Source organism: Pholcus phalangioides, unplaced genomic scaffold (genome assembly GCF_987345545.1).
Source record: "Pholcus phalangioides strain wild (caught in Gottingen) unplaced genomic scaffold, Ppha-v1.0 ptg000009l_1, whole genome shotgun sequence".
Classification (NCBI taxonomy): Eukaryota; Metazoa; Arthropoda; class Arachnida; order Araneae; family Pholcidae; genus Pholcus; species Pholcus phalangioides.
The window spans coordinates 16138637-16163409 of NW_028301602.1; the positions used below are offsets into that span (position 1 = coordinate 16138637).

The following is a 24773-nucleotide window of genomic DNA, read 5'->3' on the forward strand; positions in this document are numbered from 1 at the left end:
AGTGCATAACTATATCTCTGAAGAAAATTATCCGCAGATTTAAAGTTTCGTTGGAAAAATAACCTAAAAATGATCCATGGATTGTGAAAATTCCTAAAATGTGACCGATCACTCAAAAATGCGTATAACATGACCAATGGCTCGAAAATGACCCCACTAATTAGTGTGTATCCTAATTAGGGGGATATATATAATGCCGAAATCTCTCCCTCTCTTTCTTCCGCAAATGGTCATGCTTCTGAAAACCGTAGGAAGCTACGGGATCAAAACCCCGGAGAATGCAGGACTTCAGTAAATGATTCTGATATACATTTTGTTGAATCGATGGGATCCTAACTAGTATGGATATAAACACATTATAATATTGAATTCCAGTGAATGGTCGAGCTCTCGCTAAGTTCTATCATTAAAAATGATGAATTTAGTTTACTTTACTTTTTTAAATGCACGCATCAAATCACTAAAATTTTTTACAAATGATGCAGCTAATGAAATTAGCTGCTCATAATTTCATGTCTTAATCTCAAAACAGCTGTGTCTATAATTAGTAAGATAAAAAAAAATCAACTGTTTCTAAAGTCTGATTCCCATAAACGTAACCTTGATTTCGTTCAGCATTCGTTCAACCGCATCAGAATCCAAATCAGTTGCATTTTCTCATCCATCTGAACACTTAGATGTGTCATTAACATCCATCTTAGCTGTAAATAGATGGATATCAAGTAAATAAGAAAGAAGAGAAAAAGTACATCATTGTGATCTCAAGTTCTTTCCTTGTTAGAGAGGAATATTTCCATGCGATTTTTTAGGCCTAATGAGCAGAGAAATTAGAAAAGCCTCATTAACTTCATTTTACTCGCTTTGTTTTCAGTTATATTTTCTAAGATGTGAGAAAAATCCCATTAACACTTGAAAATATACCTTCTTTTGCTATTTTTGCTTGTTCAATATAAACAAAAACACTCGTCCTGTGTTTATATAGCGAGATTCTGAGTCGAGAGTCATTCAGTTCTGATTTCAGTTAGAATACGAGGAGAAGCTTTCGATCTTATCCGTGTGTATAGCCCATAGAAAAATAGACGTAAGTGTAATTTCAATTGCTATTCATTGTAAATATTGCATTTCAATAGAATACACTTTTAAATAGATACACTCGGCTATAATCCTGATCCCGATGGGTTTGTTTGTGCCGGTCTTTCCAACATGGTTCACACCTCTTAGTGGTAACCAGCTTATATCCCCCCATGGGGGCAGAGCACGGAGCCATGGTCGGCTTTTTGGGTTTGATTTTCACGACACCTTGGCTATAACATCAAAAAATTGGGAGTATCGACTGATTCCCGTAGAAAATAATAATGAGCTTTGCTTATAACGTCGGAGAAATGCGGATATAATCACAACGAATTTATACCTAACGATGAAAAAAACGATTTATTACATGTTAGACGGTCCGACATGCTTATTGTTATGACCTGTATACTGAACATTCGTGTTTCTTACTGCAATTTTGTCCGAAATATTATAAAAATGCCCCATTTTTCAACGAAGCTTACTTTAATTCCCGGCATCTAATGAAATCAGGGGATGGAGAGATAATTTTCATATTTTATGAATTACAATTCAATAAATATTGTGTATTTGTAATGAAATGAATATTTATATTATATTTATATATATTCATATTATTATATTATGATAATATTTAATTGCTATATAATTATATCTATGAATATTACACATATTCATATCTCTCATATTCAACTTTTTTCTGGTGAAATACATCTCACGTTACTGCATACTTGCTATAGCACTTCATTTGCCGCTAAGCGTTACTTATACACGATAACTGCAATTTCACCGAAAATTGGTAACATTTGTTGGCGAAAATTGGCAATATCCGTATTTATGTGATCCGATCAAAATTTCCTGCATATTCCTTTCCCTTAAATATATCCATCCTAATTACAATAAAGTACAACTTCTGTACAGTATTTGGAATGTACATCTGATAATATTTTAAATACCTAGAAGGTATTGATAACGTCAACATCGGTTGTAACAATACCTCGGTTATAACGACATAATTTCGTGGAATCGAAATAGATGTCGTTTTAACCGACTTTTGAATGCATTTTTATTGAAAATTGTCCATGATCTTAGTAATTATATGAAGAACGCGTGCTAATGTTTCAAGTCAATCTTCGCGATTAGGTTTTCCCACAGTGACTATGGAATTACTAATATGGTGGATGAGTTTCCATGCGTTACGTGATTATATGTTTGTTTTCCTATGTCTAGGATGTTTTACATGCGAATGACAGTGCTACTCGTTTTTGCTTCAGTGTATTCCCTGGCCATCCTGTTGCCACTTGTGGTTGCTGGAGAAGGCGAAAGCGGTGAAAAGTCCGACATCGTATCTTACTTGGCCGCTGGACTCCTCGCCAAGTTGTTGATGGGAAAGAGGGATCAACACATACACATACCGATTCGTTTCTGAACTTCTTTTGGTCCTGAAATATTCTAAAGAAGTAAGTGTGTATTCAATCCACATGTGCGAAATTCATGTGGCAATATGTGAATTCAATAACACGTTTTTATTTTTATTAATCTGAACACGAGGTTCTTTGAAATAAATTCAATTATCCTTGAATGAGCCGTAATATCATTCTATTCATACTCGGGAATTGAGTGAAAAATTTAAAAATTTACATTCAACGAAATGACGAACGAAAGCCACTTAATTGGACTAACGCTGTGAGTTGTTTCGACATTCCACACTTAGTAATATAAACAAACTAGCTGTTTAGTAATATAATATAGGTAATATAAACAAACTAGTCGCTATAACCCGTGACTTCGCTCGTGTGGATATGGTAATCTGAAAACTACTGTGCTATAATTCCCCCTTATAACGTTTGAACCCCTAATGACACCCCTTTGAGGGCTGAATTTTCAGAAATTCCCCTCTTAGTGGGTACCTACATCATAAAATATAATACTCACCCTTCTTAAGCAGTGTTAGCCAAAGTGGGCATTATCACTTCCTGCGAGCGATGCAATGCACCAAAGGGGGACGATAGAAACTACAGATACCGTATATCATAAGATTTTATGAGATGGTTTGACAAAGAAGGTTATAAAAAAAAATTCTGTCAAGTGGAAGACAAATGTCTGGAAAACTCTTGTCTAGACTCTGGGATGTGTATCATACAGGGCATAGTTTTTTTTGCAATATTGTTCGGCTGACTTCTCACAAAAAAGTCTCATTTTAAAAAGTTTTTTTAAAAGAAAACTGGGTTTTAATACAGCTATATCAGAAAATTTTAACAGTTGTAAGAATTGTGTATGACCATATAAGTCATAATACATCCCCTCTCTAGAAGAAAATGTTCACCATGTATTCCCCGATGATGTCTGTCACATTTGTTAATGCTATGAAAACAATTAATTATCTTTTATAGCAGTATTTTTTTCAACCTCAGGGCATATGACTTCTTGCGATCCTGGAATATTCTGGGGGGCACGTTGGATAATTAAAATTAAGGGCAGCCATGATAGGTGGTTGGGGGAAGGGGTACATAGAGATTTAAAAAAAAATTCAGAAGTGTTAAGAAATGAAGCTTCCAAGTGAAATATGGCGGGAGAAAAGCAGCCCCCATACTGTCAGTTTCCAACAAAAAACTGCACATAGAACCAGGTTCATCATAACGCATTCACCAATGAAGTTATGGCTCAGGATCTCATGTCCACTCACGGGCATTATGTTGAGATGAGCTTACATAGAACACCAGCAAGAGTGAAGTCACTGAAATTTAGCCCCTCGAGATATACAGACCTTATCTGTGATGTTTTCTTTCAATTTCTATGAAGTTTTCTTTAAAAAAAATCAATTTATATAATAAATTAAAAGGGCCGTGCTTCTGGATAACACAGGACACCATTAAAAGAATATATGGTTCGGGGAGGCGGAGATTGACAAAAATAGTTTAGGAAAACACTGGTCTTTGGATCTGGCTTAAAACACAAATTTCCAGGTATATTAAAGTAAAATTTCCCGTCCTTTACAGTTCGCGGTCACTTCTTCGGCAAAAGAATCTACGGATTGCTTTAACCCTTAACGATCACAGATGAGATACCTCGTCCCTTTGTGAATGGAAGAAACACATTCAAGCTCTCTCTCCCTTTTCCGGACTCTTCATTGGCAACCCTGTAAAATAATTTTTTTTCCCGCGTTCACCCAGCACCTCCTAGAGATGGAAGGCCTCTGCACTTTTTGCCATAAACGTCATTCAGCCTACCTAGCAAGTTTGCCACATTTTTAAACACAGCATCCTATTTTGTTTCTTCTTATTTTGGCGTAGAATCTTCCAGATTGGCTCACAAATACCGATCACAAATATAGTGATTGGATGTGGGGCTTAGAAATCGCCAATTCTGAGCCCGATCATTTCTCTTCCTCACAACGATGATACTGGCACGAGCAGGGAATTTTTTTCCCTGAATATTCTGAGTTAAAATACACTACTTACTGACATCACAAACAGAGTGCGGAGGCCTTCTATCTCTAGGAGGTGCTGATTCACCTCTCTCTCTTTCAGCATTATCATTTAACCTTTCTCCCTCGATTTTGACGATCAAAAAAAGTGTGTATAATATATACAGGAAGGGGCAGCTGAGAGAGGAAGAAAGAACGGAAAAACCAGTTTTCTCATATTTTTTCCTTTGTTTTCCCATGAGTAAATGATGATAACCCATGAGTAAATGATGATAACCCATGAGTAAATGATGATAACCCATGAGTAAATGATGATAAGACATGAGTAAATAATGATTTGCACATCGTCCAAATTTGTTGCCAAAAACTTGTATGTAAAAGAGCTAAACCGAAAATCTTGACATTTTATTTGACATGATGTGAATCTTATCTTCCTTTTTTTCTTAAACTGATATGTGTTAAAGTTGTATTTTTGTACCACCACATATTTTTTGCTGCATTGAACATTGTTTAAAATGTATTGTGAAATACTTTCCTTCTTTTTTTGCAGCTGATATTTCCCTTCATACGACCATGAGAATAAATTTCGCAACACCATTTCTCCTGAAGTTTCTAGTAGCATCTGTAGTGATCTTCCTCGTTCTTTCCGTTGACGAATGCACTGCAAAGCGTAATGTGATGACACCACTGTTAGCAGCCGGCGTCCTTATGCAGGTATTGAGAGGTAACCGAGGACCAGGTCTTGACGGTGGGATCCCGATTTCGCAGATGGCCATGCAACAAGCTTATATGATGGGACCACCAACTCCACCACCGGTCACTCACTTAACGATAGGCCAAGGCGAGATAGTTGACCATCATCCGCGACCAGCTGCATCTACAGCAAGGTGTTCGTGCTTCTGAGTTTCAGTAAAGTGGCATACAGGGTGTCCGGGCGAAAGGAATCCAGAATTATCGGCTTCTAGTGAGAGAACCCACGTATGATTACTCATAAATTTAAGTTGCATTGAAAAAGAGCAGCTCCTCAAATTTATTTGCTGGTTGATAAAGTTCAATGTAAGTTCATGAATGGTGTTTAACACGCACCGCTGATTTGAATTTGTAAATCCCCAGCACGCACTGAACCTCAGGTTGCGGTGTCCACATGCTACAACTACTGCTACTAAACCACACATGTGCCTCAAAAACATTCCTCTGAAGAACTTCAATCGAATTAAATGAAAACAGTTAAAAATCGACGTATTTTTCTCTGGTTTTATACATCTGGTGGTGTTTTTATAGTTCTAACCAATTACTGGATGTCGGAATGATGTGTGTGTGTGTGCGTATGTATGTTATATTTCACCGTCACACACAGTTTAGTTTCTGAGTATTGCCTGCCGTGTGTTCCTGAAGAGCTGTTATCTGTCGCTCGAATTTGGAAGCAAACAACTCGACAGTTTTTTGGCCTTATTGTGAGCTTTCTATGAAGATATTTGTTTTTTTAAATGGACTATAACTCTCTCTCTCTCATTAGCATCTTGAAATTGAAAAACTACAAAAGACCAACTTCAGCTGACTCCAGGCTGGCAGTCAGCGAAACTACTACGTGAAGCATCTGAGAGCAGCTGACGACAGTGCGTTTGCGTGAACTTGCTAGAAAAATTTGATTAAAAAAAACACTTGTAGCGATACCCTATCTCGTAGGTGAAGAAATTTCATAACAAATTATGTTTGGTTCTCTCAGTATAAGTCGTTATTTTTAGATACTTTCAACCTAGACACTCTGCATATTCAGATATTCAGACAATATAGGTGTAATGAATGTGTTAATTTCACTTAAAATATTTTATGTTCATGTAAAATGTGCAGTATTGAGAAAAAAAATAAAAAGTGTTTCTCCCCCATGATTTCTTCGGGTGTCTTAATAATCAAAGGATATTTCATAATTGAATCGTCATGTTGAAGAAGGGAATGAAGACCAAAAATGAGAAACAGATAATTACTTTCTGTACTTTAAAGCAGTGTTTCTCAACCTGGGGCCATATAGCCCCCTTGTGGTCCTAGGATATTCTCTGGGGGGGGGGGAACGGAATAAATCAAGTGGAAAGGACACCATGTAGGTGAGAAGGTAAAGTACGGAATCCGAACCAAGAACGAAGCTCACTACATGCCAGCCGAGGGGACCGGATACGAATTTATTTATAAAAATTTTCGCAAGAATGTACTTAAAAAACTCGATTCATAATAACTGGATTCGGTCTTGCTCCTGGTTGAAGGTGGGACCCAGATATAGCATGTGGCCAGGAGAAAATATGGTCTAAAAGGGTGGACCATGAGTGAAAAACCGTTAAGACACACTGCTCTGAAGTACAGTCGGCTCCGCTTAATTGGATGTCAATGATTACAGCACAGGATATCCGATTATGCGGGGAACAATTCAATTGACATTATACAACGTTAATATAGTTTGTAATTACAATACTCTCTCTCTCTCTAAAGATTTTTACTTTTCATGAGGAATGTTAGCGCCTTCTAGTGGCTAAACAGGGAACAAAAATAAAATAATTAAAAATGGCGTATTGAAGACAACTCGAATACTTGGAAGCCAATACCCACTCTTAATTATCATTATTTTTATTTATTATTATTTTTTTTTGTTATCTTAAATCCAATATTAAACTTCATACGTCAACTGTACGCACATTCCCGCATGTACCGATTCGTTGGGGGGGTTCCGCGGGGGGGGGGGGGGGGTTGCATGTGTGGTGTAGCAGTAGTAGGTAGGGGCTCGGGGATCCATGATGTTCTTGGGTCAGCCACCTCGTTGGGCAATTTGCCTGTTGTGGCGTTGTATTTGTATTTGTATTGGTATTTGTATATACATAATGCTGCTTAATTAACAGAACACTTTTTCATTAATTCCAATTCCTTCATTTAAGTAGAACGTTATGTGTATAGTGGTTAACGTGTATTAACAGTTGATGTACGAAGCGGTATATTTGATTGAGCGGGGAAAAATCGCCGAAATTTACATATCAAGCGGTAGGAACATTCTCTCTATGGGAGGCATTTTTGTGCCGGAGGATTTTATCGGTTAAAGTGAAGTATCCGTTTATCCAGCGGTTCCCAACGTTTTTCAGTCCGCGTAACCCCTGCTGGCTCTGTTCTTCTCCGCGTACCCCTGACCCGGAATCCTCAGTCATCTGCCCCTCTCCCCAATCAGTTTCACCCATTGCAGAAACTTTAAAAAACAAAGGTATATGTTGAATTAAATTTAAAAAAATGGTCTATTTTTCATTGTATAGTTTTTATTTTCGAAATAAGCAAACAAATTAACACAAAGATTGGAGAAAACAAAATATGTGATGTTTGGAAATGTATTAAATTATGAAGTTTTGAAAAATTACGCTCAAAAGAGGATAAATATACAAACTCGAATCCGGAGCGTCCGATTTGCTTCTACATTTATTTTTTATGTAGGTATCATTTATTTATATTTATTTCTTATGCGAAGAAAACGTCCGTTTTACAAGCTTCGTGCTAACAAACGGCAGCAAAAACATTATGGATTTTCTAGAAAGTTCACTGTATTCGTCACCGCGGCGAGCCAACACCGGGCGAGCCCAAAAAACTGACCAGGTTCACCATTCCGCTAATGAAGAGGATCTTCAGAGTTGCATCTGATGCGAGCTCTGTCAGTGCCATCTTTAGCTTCTGCATTAGAAGGTGATGGCTCTATCAATTTCTCATTTTCTGTAATCGACAATCAAATCGGTTTAAAATACTCTTCTTTCAATGTATTAGGTGTCCACCGATCACCCATTTTCGGCTCTGAAAAATATTTTTCAAATGAGGATTTTTTTAATCCTTCTCTAAGTGCTCAATTATCTTATCACCGGCTTTTAAATTTAGTTCGGCTTGTGACAATAAATCGTGAAATGTTTCGAGCACTTCTAAATAAAGGCTACCTCGTGCCGAAGTTGAAACAGCCGAGTCAGGACTTATCCCACTAACTCCGGTGTGCGAAAGAAAAGTGTTGTGAAGGCTGTCCATGTCTTCACACAACAATTTAAACAACCTGGAGTTGGTAGGATTCGCCTTGATAAAGTTGACAAATTCGACCGCCTCATCAAGAACGTTTCGCAAATGAGGAGGCAAAGGTTTCGGATGGAAGGTTCTGTCTGTGAATACAGCGGTGGGTCCGTTCCATTCTGGGGCAACTTCTGCCACGCGTGTACGAAGTCCTGAAAAGCAACCTTCCATGGATTTTTCTCCATCTGTGGTGAGCCCAACGCATTTTGACCATCGAACTCCTTTTTCAACGAAATGATGATCAATTGCTTCAAATAAGTCTAGCAGTCATGCGACCCCTTCAATGGGTGACAAATGAAATGATTTTCTTCGAATTCTAAGTCTTTCAAGTACTTAGCAATTACAAGTAGCACAGGATATTGCGCAACGTGGATACTTTGGTCGATTTGGATAGAAAAAAATTCACAACATTTGACGTGACTTATGACTGTGCTCTCAACATCGCCTGACACGTCTTGTATTCTTCGAGACACCGTATAATTTCAGAGGTATTAAACTCATTATATGAACGCTCCCCTCCGCAAGCATGCATCTGACAGCATATTTGATGCACGGTGAAATTAAATTTTCACCAATGGTGTGATTTTTCTCCTCGTCTCGCAACACGATAGCTAATGTAGTAGGAGGCCTCGGTAGCTGTGACAGAATCACTTTTGGAAGATTCAAAATATTTTTTCACGTTTACAGAACTCTGGTGCACGGTATTTCATTTCGGTGTTTCAGTTAACTTCCACTTCCGCACAGATCCAGTTTTTAGCCACTAATCCATAGCGTAAATCACATGAGTAGTTAATGCTGGGTAGAAAAGTTGACGTAGAAAATTTTTTGAATAACACGCACACGCTCAATACAAACACCCACAGCAAAAGTTAAACGCATTAATTAATTCTTCGTTTTCATGCTCGGCCCGACATGCGTCAACAATCGAATCTAAAACACCGAAGAAAATGAGACGAAAGGAAGGAGTGCGCCAATCCTGGGCACGGGTGGGAGGAAGGAATGCCGATCCCCTTCCAGCATACGCAGCCCCTCCGTTACAAAAGATTTTATTGATAGGGAGGCCTATATTACATCTCACAATATTTGTAGAAATCTCTATCTACTTATTAAAAGTCTTTTTAATCTTATTTAATTCTGTTGTTCTTTTTTTAGATGAGTGGCCGCCTTTACCATTTTCTTTTTGCGCGTTTACAGATCAATTAAGTGGCCCGCGACACGTTCCCAAACCAATGAAGTAGCCCACACTATTCTAAAGTTTGAGCACCCCTAATTTATGACTTTTAAAATTTAAACATGTTTTTGGACTTGAGTCTTCTTGAAAATGACGATTCAAATCGATGAACGGCACATTGTTTCAATCTACTAGAAGCAAATAAAGTGACAATCTCATGAAGAAGTTTATTTACATAAGGTACAAAATAGGTGAATGGAAATCATCCGGGATATTTACAACAAATGCCATGAATTATGAAGGGGAAATAAACATGGTCTTTGGGGGGAAAAAATCACATGAAATTCACTGACCTTAAGAAATATCACCAAGTATGAACAAAAAACATACAAAAAATGTAAATTTATATGAATACAAAAAAAAAAAAATCTATGCCTTTTTTTATCACATACCGTTGCCAAAAGTAGGACCTCCCTAAAATATGTTTTCCCAGCAATATTGCGAGTATGTTTCTTCCCCCTCCCCCCGATGCCGTCTTGGATGACGTCTCAGTTCATACTGAGATCACACCAACTTCAATGGTGTCGCAGAGGTGGAACTGGCACCGGGTGATCGTGGTTCATTGCGGGATGACGGAGGTGGGGTGGCGGTGGCGGCGGCATTTGTTGAGCGCGGAAGCTGGAACCAGCCCCGAGGTGATCTAAGATCGCGCTACGGCCGTGGTGATGGTGGCCGTGGTGATGGTGTCCGTGATGACCGTGATGGTGATGATGACCATGGTGGCACTTATGGTGTTCTAACATTTTCGCCAGTATTCCAGCTGCTAATAGGTACTCGACACCATGGTGACCTTTCTTGTGGCCGAACTGGGCGTAGCATGTTAGGAAGTCACTCGAAAGGACGCACAGGCAGAACAGAAGACAAATGACTCTCTTTGTTTCCATGGTGGTACTGGAGAAGTCTGTAACGATAGAAGGTGAGAAAATATCATGGAATAATTACGTTATTGTAATTGAGAATTCAAAATACCAGCCAAAGGTTATACAGGGCGTCCCATAAAAATTCGTAAATAGTTTTAAAAATCATAAAAATTGAAGGAATTGGTATATTTGAATGCGGTGTGAGAAAATGGTATTCTCATAATGTGGGATTTTCTTCCGATACAGAGAAAAAAGTAGTTCAAATTTTTGTCAGTAGAAGACACTGCGCGGAAATAAATCACTAGAAATATGCAAATCAGAGTCGTATAAAATGCAGGGTGCAGATAGATAGATAGATGGAACCAATGCAGGGTGTATACCAGCTCATTCTGAATTTGTATATGAACCAATACCAGCTCATTTCTGAATTTTGCTGTTACTGGCGCTTACATAGAGTTTTCATTGGGATGTTGACATTGGTGAAAGTGTTTTACCTCAATCATGAGTTAGCGGCTGAAGCTCTACGAAATTTCGGACAAAAATTGATTGATGAAATGTTCAGGTCGAATCAATCCTGTCGGACTTTCGTGCAGCTTTCCTATCGACAAAAAATTCAACCAAATTTTCTGTACAAAAAAAAACCTTATGTGAACATAACTTTATTGTAATCCGCATTCTACACCAGTGGTCCTTAAACTTTTCTCACCTTCGGCTCTCTTGTCCAATTCCAGGTTCATCCCCAGAACACTTTGATATGTTCACCAATAACAGAACCCCTTTTGAGCATATATAGGCTCACAAATTAATATTCCCAGCTCCCCATGACACCCCTGACAAAGCTTGACGACGCCTGTAGGAGCCGCGACACACACTTTGAGAAATACTGTAATATACCGATTTCTTCAATTTATATGAAATTTCCTGAAGCGGTTTTCAATTGGGGGTGCCCGGACCCCTACTAGACCCCTGGATAGTCCTCCATTGTTCGAGAGCATTTTCGCTGACAGATGGCTGTAGTTTCGACATATACCAAGATTTCCGTGGGGTCCATGACTAAAAGTATTTGGGTACCCATGCAGAGCGATGATTGATGGGGTATGAGCTGTTACTGTCTCATCTACGGCACCCCTTGTATACGGTTGAAAGTTCAAGGTGATTATTTTGCCTATCGAATGTTCCAACGCAATTGTAATTAATCACCAAATATTTCAATTCTAGAGACTTGAATGACAACCGCGGTTTCGGTTATTTTTAAAGTTATCTCAGATTCCACCAAATTTGACAAAAATGCAATATTCTTATAATAAAAAATTTATTTGACAAATTCCAAAAAAATACAATTATGTACAAACATGTGAAATTAAATGCTGTTATAATAAACTATCTATTTACATGGACATCACACAAATCTGACACGATGACGTAATACGTGTTAACAAAGGCCTTTTATAGCACGTCTATAATATGTATCTACATGTGATGATGTTATATGAGTCTATCTCATCCTTGTGACATCGCTTGGGGTTCGAAACCGACTGCGAACGGCGCGTACATCCCATGGCTTTCAGAATACGCAGGGTTCATGGGCTCCACGGATTTCGAGTACGTATTTGCTGCACTTGGGGAAGGTGCCACGTTCGGGTACGGAGTCTCTAGAGGTCGCTGTTGGTACACTTGAGGATGGTGATAGTGGTGAGCGTAGTGATGAGGAGGAGGCGGCGGTGGCGGTGGCAGCGGCCTATGTCGAGGATACACGTGTGATGCGGCCGGTTCGTGGTGCATGTTTGCGCTACGGCCATGGTGATGGTGGCCATGATGATGGTGGTGGTGCTTGTGCTTTCGCAGGATTTTTGCCAGTATTCCTGCAGCTAATAACATTTCTAGTCCCTCGTGACCTTTCTTATGACCGAACTGGGCATAGCAGAGGAGGAAGTCACTTGATATAATACATAGTGTGAGGACTAGGTACAATTTCCTTTTACCGTCCATAGTCACAATCTGTCTGCAGAAGTCTGCAAAATAAAGAAGAGAGGAAGGAAAACAAAGATGAGAATTGTGCGAGAAAATCGAATAGGAATCGGGATGCATTAAAAAAAATTGAAAATTTGAGATAGTTTTAGGCTTAAAAGTGCAATGCATGATTTTACAAGTGACTTCCATGGGTCATAAAGCACATATTAGAAAAAGCTTTGCAAAGAGATTGGTAATGTTTATACTGAGATGAACGTGTTTTTCGATTCACACACAGTAGGGCATGAATCTTAGAGAGCAACATTATTAGTGAGTCCTTAATCCTCTCACCGACATCGACGAGATATTTCGCCTCCCGGAAATCCTCTTATTTTAGCAATGGTAAGATATTAACCCAGATATTTTGTAAAGATAATTTCTTAACAGAGAGAACACATTTTCTTATTATCCTTATTTTGCACCTGCTGGAAATTGAAGAAAAAGCTACTTCGTAAAAAAAAAGTTATGACAACTTGAAGGGGCTCAATGAATTCTGCCATTTTACCTGTTAAAGGGATAAAGACATAATTAAAATAGTAAAGAGAAGATTAGTTTGAGCACCACGAAGTATAGACATTGGTCATTTCAAGCCGTGAATCTTTGACGATGAAGGTGCGTACATATAGTAGTGCATTTTATGCTCGCAAACAACGTCACTACTTGGTGATACAATTGGACCCACATCATCCGAACTAATATGAGATGGACCTACCTCGTATAATCCTCCCAGAATTTTTTGACGTATAATGGAATAAACGTTATTGTCCTACAGGCATAAGTCCAATTAGAAAAAGCATCCAAATAAAGTACAGTACTCGGATGCATCATTCATGCTGCAAGGGGTTGTGTGGTTATAAAAGTTAAAAATTTAATTTTTATGCGTACACGCCGTGTTTAACTCAATTAGAAAGTCGTTACACAACCCCTTGCAACATTAATGATGCATGTGAGTATTTTACTTTATTTTGATGCTTTTTCTAATTCGACGTATGCCTCTAGGACCAATGTTTCGCCAGTAAAATGTTATGCGTGCCGTTACCTATACACCCTGCATAGGTGCTTGCGAGCAACAGGTTTCAAATGTTTGTCTAGTCACGAGTCTTCTATTTTTCTCATCGACATCCTTCTGTAAGAAAAACAAAAATCCCCATATTCCCATCGCCTTCCTCAGTTAAACCACGAGACCCTATATTGTATATATGACCGTATGTGTAGCTTCTACTGTCACCTTCGGCAGTTCCATCATCACGCCCTCCCAAAGGGTGATATCACCCGTTTTAAGAAAATTTTGTCTAAGAAAGATGTTCTGGATATTAACGCTGAGATGAACTTTGGAGAGAAAAGTTTTTGTCCCCACGATCCCTGAATCGATCCTCAGGCCTTTCGCAATCCGAGGAAGTGCACTAATCGTAGGCGGAGATATACTTGAAAGTCTGGGGAGAGGGCACGGTCATTATTGCTGGGGAACGATGATGATGACACAATTCATGTATACACATATTCATTAGATCAGTCAACTCCAAATTTGACGCTGGAGGAGGGGGGGATGAGGCAATGCTCCCCGTATCTCTGCCTATGGCACTGATCAATATACCGCAGAGACGGGACAATTTCTTCCTCTTATTAAAACACTCACAGCAGCGTAAGCGCTGGCTAGAGAAATGATAACCTCTTTTAGGTTCAAGGTGGCAACAGTAACATCTCTCTAGTATCAAATATAGCCCAGGTTCCTCGCACCTAAGATAATTTTTTTCCAAAATTAAATGACACAACACTAAAAGAAGAATTATTTGTGTGTAAGAGGGGTCCTGAAATAAGAAAACTATCGAGTGATTTTGTTTTCACATGGAACTCTCTGCATGTCAATCATTCACATCTGCAATGAAGGGGTTGTTAGGAAATCAACGCAGGTGGGACCCTTCAATGATAAGAGATTGCTGTTGGTTTTTGCAGAAAGAGACAACACTACGATACATAAGAGAAAGAAATGAATCATTTTTATAAAATGCTGAAAAAATTAATATAAATTTCATTCTGTGCATATTCATGTGCACTCTATGGATCTTATATTCATTTGTATGAGGCAAAATGCTTTTTTGATATTTCATACAAAATGATGTATGTATGATATGACAAAATAACTATCGTAATAAATATATTATAATTTGTTATTAAGAATATGCTAATTATTTCCATTTTCAAGACGTGCAAGTTTTTGTGATGGACACATTTTGCATTAATATTTGAATTCAGCGCCCCAAAATAAGACCAGAAAAATCTATTTCATTCATTTTACGAAAAAAAATTTACCAACAATTAATGTTTCATGGTGATGTTCAACACAGTTTTACTAAGTCTTTCTTTCTTTCAAACCGAGCACAACTCAGGTCTATCGCCATCTATGGGCAATTTTCTACCTAGTGAGTTGTGCCGGAAGTGTAACTTAGTGTGTACCTAAGTCTGAGTGCGTATGTACTGTTGTGTTTGATTTTTCAGTGCCGCCATCTATATTTCACAAGTGAAGTGAGTGGTGTGTTATGATTCAATTACATTTTACTGTTTGTAGGTCTGTTGCTGCTCTCTGTGGCGAGACTTTTTAAATGGGAGATCGGCTCGCAGTTTTACCAAGTCGAAATATTTATATAGTTTATGGGAAATCATTGAGGGATTTTTAAGGTTTCAAGAGAGCAGATAGTAAATACATGAAAATGCTGTATAAATGGCTCATGGTTGCTTTAACCGGTGATGATCCTTGAAAATTCGAAGAAATGAAAATAAGGCATAACACGGCGCTTAGAAATCCTAAGGAAAGTATTGCTCCTTTTTTTTACGCCCCGATTCCTTGCCCAAAAAAAAAAGAAGGAGCTGATTGACAAGCTTTTTTAATCTTTTTCGATTTTATTGCACACATGGCACGTGTCATCATGAAGACTGAACAAGTCTCGATCATGTACTTGTGTAGGATTAACGGCCCCGGTTGATATGCAGGGCGAATCCACGAAGCATCACGGATTGTCTCCCTCGGTTGGTCACTAAACGATTAACTTGATTGCATCAGATAACTTTGCCGATATACGAGCCCCTAGCGGCCGAAAAAAATCAACGAATGCAAGTGAAATTCGAGATATACGTGCTTCAGAGTATGCGTTCGAAAATGAGATTAGAAATTTCGAATACGCTTCCAGAACAAAATTTCAAAAAATTCAAACGGCAGCACTCACTTTTGATAATTTTTATCGCATCGCGGTCATTTTCTGCACACGACGGCTAATTAAACTACAAAAGTTGCTCGTATTGAAATGTGGCAGTTTTATGTGAAGCATATCGTAATATACATCAATTATGGCACTGCTTGTGTCGCATTTAGATATTGCAATTTGGCTAATGCTTTGTGACTGCCATGATAACCATTGATAACCTGACTTTTTGATAACCATTGTAGAAATATGAACTGAAAATCGACTGGATTTAGTCAAAGTTTAGTCTAAAGTTTGAATAAATTAGTGTCTGGCTTCTTCGTACAACTTATGTATCTATTCCGAGATGATTATCTGGAATCCACTACAAATAACTTATAGGATAAAAAATTAATTATATTAATTGTTTCATTATAACCGATTCGAAACTTTTTATATGCTGCTATACGTGTAAAAACGAGCCAAACAAATCCCACGCGCAAGGTTACCATGGTCCCTTGGAAAAAAGTGGTATTGGCGTCTAAAATTGTCTTTGTGTGGTTTTTGAACTGCGGGATAAGAGCAGCACAAAATATTTGCTAGTTATAGCAGCATATCTGGCAACACGGAAGGGGGAAATCACTATGTCCTGTCAAAAATCAAAAGAAGCATGATTTTGGACCTTTTTCTTCGGGTGAAAAAAATTTTGGAGCCTAAAATTTTTTTCTGAAGACTAGATTTTTTTTGCGATTTGTCCAGCCCTGGTCTAAATTACATATAATACATATATATTTTTGGCATGAAATATTATGCATCATTATTAACTTGAAAATTAAAAAAAGAAGTCAGTTTTTGATATTGGCGATTAGAAAAAATAACGTATGTTAACATATAAAACACACACGAATTCGGAATACATCCCAGTTCAAAGGTATTTCGAGTCACGCACTCTTGTAAAATTATTTTCGTAACAATATATTAGCAGCAGTAAATGCACAGGTTGCCCCGGAAGTAAAACAGCAGTTAAGTTGAGCGCTATTTCATTTTCCATGCGAACTCATACTTACAGACAGTTTGGTGTGAAATTCACACCGGTAGTAGAAGAATTTTTCGTCCTAAATAAAAGTTTTTAAGGAACGAATTCTCATTAAGGACAAAGTGAACTTCTAGACACCATTCAGTGTGGTAAATTCCATTCGGTTTTTTTTGCCTCCTTCAGGACGAAAATTCTTTATGAATGTTAAAAGAAAGTTGTGAGGTGTTGAAAATAAAAGGAAATAATTAAGACAATTTTCTGATGTTTTGGTACTTACATGACTTCTATCAAATAATTCACACTATATGCTTTTCCCTTCGGATAATCCTCAATTTATGGCTAAAATGTTGTCAAGACATTTACTTTTCTAATAATTTTTCCCTACTAAGGCTTAACTTTATAAAGGAAATATTTATGTACTTTTTTTGCCATTATTTATTTTTCCACTTTATTTCAATGATGGAAAATGCCTACAATATAATTTATCGCCGATGTTGTTGTCGTTTTTTTTTAAAGATTCCTCATTCACAAAAAAGATTAGTGAAATTTATTTTGCCTCATAAACACCAATTCTTTACTTTACATGCAACTCGTAAACATTTTAAGGAGTTTCTAACTTATTGGTTCATGCCGGAAAGTTCTGTGTGTATATATTGAGTGCGGTCTTACTGCATTTATGACACAGTTATGTATATAGTTGATAAGGTTTTTAACAATTTTTATCAACAGTTATGTATGTTTCACATCGTAGAAGTGCTGTCATCAGTTTTTCATGTTTTTCTTTCCATCAACGTTTACAATCTGATGAAACTTAAAATATGCATTATTTTTCACTGCAAATCTTGAATTTCGATGTTTCGGCAGTAACATAATTTTTCATTTTACCTCCCCAATCCTTTAAAAATTTTAGCAATTCTTTCAAAATTATGATCTAAGTTCATTTAAATAACTAAAGGATAAACGAGATTCAAAAATTATATACGAAAATGAATATGTTGTATTAAATTATGCATTATATATAGTAAGACAAACCTCTCTTCAGTTGAAGCATTTCCTCAATCGCAAATAAATTGCGGAACTCTACTATACAGGAATTCGGATGCATAAAACCATTGTTAACCCTTGAATGTAGTTTTGCATATGTGCCAAAGGTCTTCCCAACGTTCAAAACTGTAGCCAGTTTAAAGATAAAATTTTGGAATTGCTTTTGCTAACAAGCTGCAATTTTCTCTTTTAATTTTATATTTTGATTTTGCCGGTAGATGTCCCAATTAACGACAGCAACTCTTTGTTTGTTACAGAGCATGTATGTCTTGCTATCAGATTTTTTTTCCTTACTATAGTTTTAATCACATAGAAGATAGTTTGAAAAGTAACATTATTTCGATACACTTATGTTATGAGTGATTATTAAGGAATTCATTCTACGTCCTCTTTAAGGCCCTGTATAAGCAATACAATTCGAGATAGATATTTTTAAATGTTTTTTTCTTCTTTCAATGCGTGCCATTAACTATGAAACAAATTATTAGCTCAAGAAAAAAAAGAGCATTCAAGGGTTGCTATCAACGCAGAAGAATTCTGCTGTATAAATAAAGAATAAATCACTTTGGTAGCATATGAAGATGTTACTATGAGAATTGTATATCTATCCAAGTGATCTAATACGGACTGATCTTTGATAATTACGGCTTCATCCAATGTGTGCGGGGAAATGTCCATCAAAATCGAAAATCGTAGTCGTTCGACTCACCTGCAAGTTAATCCAAACTGTTCCCTAGAAGAAGACAGAAATCGCACAACTAACGAACAGCTCAAGACAAGATACAAAATGAACACTTTTGAATTTTTGAATCGTTGTGATAAGATCTTTTAGCTTTTATACTCCCGAATTGAAAACCACGTCGCTTCCTCGACGAACGGCTTAAAAGTATCAAATATCTCTTAACCAATGGGTTCTTTCGCAAAAAAAATAAAAATAAAGATAAACACCCACGTGTAAAAAAAAAAAATAAAAAAATCGAAGAGTAATTGCGGTTCTCGGTTAATCCCGAAGAAAAATTATTTTGTAACCCCCTTGTATTTGAAAATTGTCACGCTTTTGTGATCTACATTAAGTAGAGTTATACGCAGAAGAGAGGATTTTAGAGGGATTCGGTTGGATTGACACGATATAGGGCTGGCATCATGCCGATTTAATATGTTTCTCTGTCTTACTCACCCTAGAGGTATTTCTTTTTACACTTATCTATTTTCAGAGAAAGTGTAAAGGGATTTAAGATACATTCGAGGAAAAAGAGTATCGCTGTACATGTGCGCAGATCCTCTGCGATGTATGGATAGAGCAACGTTCTATAAGGGGGATAAAAGATTATAATACCCGAAAAAATATAATAAAAAAAGCTTCGGGCATTCCTGACACAGACATTGGCTTTTTTGTCGTTTTTTTTTTTTTTTTGTTTTTACGTGGAAAACTAAACCGAAGAGTGAAGAACCCGTTATTGGTGGAATGTCTTCATTAAAGAGGTTATGTTGACGTCTGTGAATGGACGGTGAATTATGGGTTTCCATAATTTCGTATTTGTCCGAGTGAATTGCATAAAGAGCTGTTTGTTCAAAGGGTTTGAATAGATGATTGTCTCTTGATTTTTCGGGTGTGAAACGAGATTTGTGGGCATGCTCGAATGACCGTGCATCCGAAAACGATTACTTCAAGAATAAGTTCCACGTAATGGTCATAGATGACAATTTGAATGCTTGATGAAGATCGTGTTGAAATTGAGAAATTTTCATTGAATAATGGATTCAATTTTTTTTTTCAACAGCGACTAATATGAGTGAACGGCACATCCTGTGTATTAGGATATTTTATAAACAAACAAAAAAGTTTGACATCTTACTTATATCGCAACTTTAGATATTTATAAATACGAAAATTTATTGGTTTTTTTTCGAAATTTAAAGCAGAATATAAACTGTGTTTTTTAATATTTTTTTCAGGCATATTGAAGTGCCGATATACAGTGAAATGCCTATATAACGCTACTCAAAAGCCCCCCCCCCCCACTTATCGTTATACACTCACTTCCAAAAGTTAAGCACGCGACGGCTTATATAACATTACGACATACCACTTTAATCTTGCCCCTATAGATTATACACAAACGTGTGGTACTCGCGCATACTGTTCCTTCACATGGATCCGTCCCCACTCCATATCTGCAGATAGTGTTAAGTGATATTGCAACTTTGGAAGTAACTGTTGTGGAGGTCGCCTAACGATTCCGCTTAGCTACTATAGCAATATAAAGATTGCGAAAACTGTACCTTCAGTTTGCGAACGAAGTGAACAGAACTAGAAGACTTACAGAACTAGAAGAACAAAAGAACTGAATCAGTTATTTCAACTCTCTATGGTTCACCCCCCCCCCCCCCCCCGCATATAAAAGCGTATTGTTATTATAATAAAAATGCATGTGAATTAGTGTTAACACATTTTTATTTGAAACCATACATGAACAACGCAATTTAATTGATTAGAGTGGATTTTTTTAATTAGCAAGTCAGAGGCCATATTAGGTAGAACTTAGATATTTTGAGCATGTGATAGCTCCAAAAGATTTCATCCTTTAATAACTCCAACTCTTAGTATTAATTAATGTCAGAAAGCACCCTCTCTTCCAGCCCCCATTTAAACGTGAGCTGGCGCAAATACTCAAGAGATGGGAAACTTTATCACGCGTTATCGTGCACTAACTTTGCTTTGGTCAAGATGGACAGCATACATTGGACAGCATCGTATAATGTGTAGCTGGCCGATCACTGTCCCAAGAGGTCATCAATTGTCTTGGCTCACCGTGGATATGCAGGAGTTGAGAGGGCTCTAGTCCTGGGAGCCATATTTTTTTTTTTACACCACAAACGCTCTGCAAACAGCCATGTCACACAAGATATTTTAGATACACATTCGATGAAATTAGCCAATTGACCAAGACGCTCTCTGGCTCGTATGACAGAGGCGGCCAGATCAGGTCCTGCCTTCATAATTGTGGTAATATGAATGGAAAAAAAGGTTAATTTTTGTACAACAAAATAAAACATGAATCGCTTTCTTTTAAAAGGGACTTCTGTAGCCCCCCCCCCCCCGCCTGTAGCCCATGCTTAAAATGTCTAATTTCTAAACAATATGGCCTCTGAAATTAATGAAAACACTTAAAACAAATTAATTGTTAAAATAGGCATTTATGGCAGGGAAAAATTCAAAAAAGCCGTTTTCACATAAGAAAGTTTGAAAGCCCCCCCCCCCATAAATAATTTTGGCATAAAATCAATTTAATTTTCCAAATAATGCAGTTATTATAAACTATATTTGAAACAGTAGACAGAGTACAACCGATTTGTAGCCAGTTTTTGAACACTTAATATCTAGACTTTTAGTTATTTTTCCTTTTTTCCATAAATTGTAAGTGACATTTTTAGTGCTTATTTTAAGCATTTTTATTGCTTTCTGCTGCCTATTTTGACCATTTTATTGCCTAATATATCTTCCAGGATCTATTTATAACTCTATGAATTCGCGAAATTTCAGCAGCTCTCAAAAAATCATACCGACAAGTAATCAATTATTTGTAGATAAAAAAAAAAGTATTGAACTTACATAGCCGTATTTTGTACTAAAATCACACTAAAAGATGCACTTTCTAAAACACAAAAAAAAAAATAAAAATAATAATAATAAATAAATAAATAATGGGAAAAGAAATTGGCAATAATGGGTGTATTTGACATGCATAGATTTTTTGAAAGATATCTTCTATGCATGGGTTTATTCAAATATAAATTATGGAATATGTGTCTGGGGAGGAGCATATTATGAAAACATACGCAATTTAAACAATCTTTACAATAAATTAAGAGAATTAATAAATGTTCCAATAGATAACAAAAACATACAGTGCCACATATTGACACTGAGGCAGAGCTACATGAACAGAATTTATAAATTTATCATCAAAAACGAAGAATGGTTAGTAAAAAATGAAAATAGAACCTCGAATAGATATAAAAATATCTCTCAAGTGCCTAAAAGTAACAAAACATTTCAAAAAGTTTTTGTTACACCGCACCAAAAATAATGAACTTCATCTACTCTAGTAATTACACAAATAGAAATAAAAAATACAGATTACAATGTTTTCATCATGATCAAAAACACAGATATTAATGCAGTACTTTGAAATAAATTATTGCACCAATGCATATTAATTATATATATAGTAAAATACATCTACTGAAGAAAAGAGCTGTTGCTGAAGATGAAAATCATATAGTAAAAATCATATAGGCCTGCTGGAAGGACTTTACAGTCCCGTGGGGCTACATGGCGCATGTTATATATGTGTGTGTGTTTTGTGTAACATATGTTTGAATTTGTATATTGTATTACATATTTGTATCTTGTGATTTGCTGTTTGTTCGTTTTAATTTAAAAAAATACTCACGAGGCAACAGAGAGTTAAAGTAATTTAGTTCTTTGAATACTCGGAAATTTTGTTTTGCGAGTCACAAAAAACCAAAAAAAATTAATTTTAGGGTGGTATGTGTATGTCTTCGTAAGTTTTTTGGTGTCCAAGTTTGAATTCATTCCTCCCCACTCCCAAGAAATTTTGTGAACACATTAAATACAAATACAAAGACCACAAACGGTAAAATGCTCAACGAGTTGGCTGAAATAAAGATGGCCATAAAAAATATGGATGTAGTATGAAGAATTTAATATTAGAACTCATATTTCAGGAGAAAAAATGTTGTTATAGGATTTGCGTCTACATCAAAATACCTCAATACATTAATTACATGAAATCTGAAATTTTCAGGTAGTATCCGAAATAATCAATGGCTTAGGAACAAAAAGGATAATCTTCGAATTCACCCTGAAGAAAATTTGACGAAGCAATACACACAGTAACTACATAAATCCCTTTCCCTCTGTGATGAGGAAGTAAATATCTTCGAGGAAAGGTTATATGTAAAAGCTAAATACATCGAAAATGCATTTACGGTATTTATAAACATCTCATGTTTAGAAACGGAAATTTCCTTGACCCAATCATTTAACTTCCTTTTGACAGAAAATAACTTCCATTATAGGAACTGGAAGTTGATGTTAGAGTTTGGTGCGTGACTTAAACACATGGGAGATGTATATGGAACGAAATCGTTGTTAATGGTCTATGATTATCTGCACGGGAAACGCCTCTAAGTTTTTCCGGTTTGGATTTTTTTCCGACAGCACCGGATAATCTGATCAATTTCTTTCGGATAGATTACATTAGCTGGTTTTTGTTCACATAGCTATTACTTGTCATAGATGCACTAGAGCAGTGTTCCTCAACCACCGATGACGATGATGTAGATGGTACGCAAAAAGATTTGATGATTTAATTATAATTGGATAAAAAATAATTCCAATTTATGAACTGATATTAGTAATATCCTATTAGATTAAAAAAACTAGCCCTTATATTTTGGGTGGCCATATTTTATCGGAGAAGAATGCGGGAATAATATCACTAATTCTTACCAAAAAAATATTGCTTTCCTCAGTAAAACTGCCGATTAGTGCAGAAATTACTGGAATTAAGGGCTATTGCAAATCACAGTAAAAGTAATGCATTTCACGAAAAACGTTAACACTCGTTAATCCCATTCATTGAGAAAAAATACGAAATATCTGGATCTCGAATTCTGCAAAATCACATAATACGGTGAACTGTCGCAAAACCTTTGACCTAAGTCAGCGAAATCACCCAACTATTGCAAAAATTGCTGAAAAATCAGCAATGGGAGGTGGATGAGGGTTACTAAAAATCGCAGTGAATTGCAGTTGAAATGCAGTTCCCGTAAAAAAAAGGTGAAATATAGATATATATGACAATTATGGGAGATATATATTTGCATTTGCAGTCAGAAATGATAACATAGTTTGAAAAACAAGAAATTATTTCAGTTCATATTTTGGTAAAGATAACACATTATATCAAATGAGCTTCGTTGAAAAAACGAAACATCTGGATAAAAAAGTCTGTCCAACCAAAAATATAGGCTGTCACGTAAAATACGGGTCATGTAGAGTCACTCACAGTCTCACAGTGGTGACATGGAAATGTTTCAGACATTTTACTGGTTCTCCGGTACAAAAAGGTTGAGAAAAGCTGCATTATAGGTTCCTATTGAAATGTTAAACCTCTCTTGATGAGCGGAGCCGGATCACTTAATGGCTGTGCAACAAGTTACCTACGGGACATAATGAACTAATGCAAAATTCGTAATTGAACCATATTAGACCCACCATGTCGACGATGTATGGATTAGAGCAGAGGTCTTCAACCCTTTTCCTAGCGCTTACTGAATCCATCATCAAAAAAGAGCACCCCCCCCCCCTTTAAGAGCTAGTTTGACATATGAATGCATGAAATCAGGAAGATTTCAATCCTTCAATGCAATTTGTGCAAGGTGGTTTAATTGGAACGTTGATTAAGTGCATGAGAGCACGAAATTGAACGCGAGCACCACAGTGCTCGCGAGCAGCGGACTCAAGATGCCCGGATTAAAGTAATTGAATGTACCCCATACCATCACTGAGTCGGAAGCAGCCTTCGGTGTAGTCCCTACTAGCCTCTTATTCAGTGTTGCCCAACAGCGGGCAATATCACCCTCTTTGTGTGCTAGGGAGGCTAAAATAGTTAACAATATACAATATAGGATCAAGATATACAGATAGGATTACAAGATACAATATGGGATCCTATGAAATCGCTCAAGAAGGAGGCGAAACAGGTAAAATAATTCTGAGCATGAAGGGGCGATGATCTAAAAAAGTTTCGGGGAA

General features: G+C 36.8%; 1 protein-coding gene and 1 long non-coding RNA gene across 3 annotated transcripts; one reads left to right on the forward strand and one right to left on the reverse strand.

The window, feature by feature from the left end:
* Positions 1-993: 993 nt before the first annotated feature.
* Positions 994-6384, forward strand: LOC149082107 (uncharacterized). The gene is made up of 3 exons (XR_016193289.1): positions 994-1081; positions 2299-2528; positions 5046-6384. It is a non-coding gene; the product is annotated as an uncharacterized LOC149082107 (long non-coding RNA).
* A 3563-nt stretch (positions 6385-9947) lies between these two features.
* LOC149082108 (uncharacterized) lies at positions 9948-18769 on the reverse strand. 2 transcript variants are annotated; one of them, XM_089235618.1, is made up of 2 exons: positions 18636-18769; positions 9948-10701 (listed from the first exon to the last, which is right to left on the reverse strand). In XM_089235618.1, the coding sequence occupies exon 2, from the start codon at positions 10682-10684 to the stop codon at positions 10316-10318; it is 369 nt and encodes a 122-aa protein (XP_089091744.1). In that variant the 5' UTR covers positions 10685-10701; positions 18636-18769; the 3' UTR covers positions 9948-10315. The 2 variants fall into 2 exon arrangements, with proteins under 2 accessions (XP_089091744.1, XP_089091743.1); XM_089235617.1 differs by lacking the exon at positions 9948-10701 and adding an exon at positions 11956-12672 and having other exon boundaries at positions 18636-18745.
* Positions 18770-24773: the final 6004 nt, after the last annotated feature.

Excerpts from the sequence above, each read along its gene's own strand:
- LOC149082108 (XM_089235617.1), bottom strand. The coding sequence starts at position 12,649 with ATGGACGGTAAAAGGAAATTGTACCTAGTCCTCACACTATGTATTATA.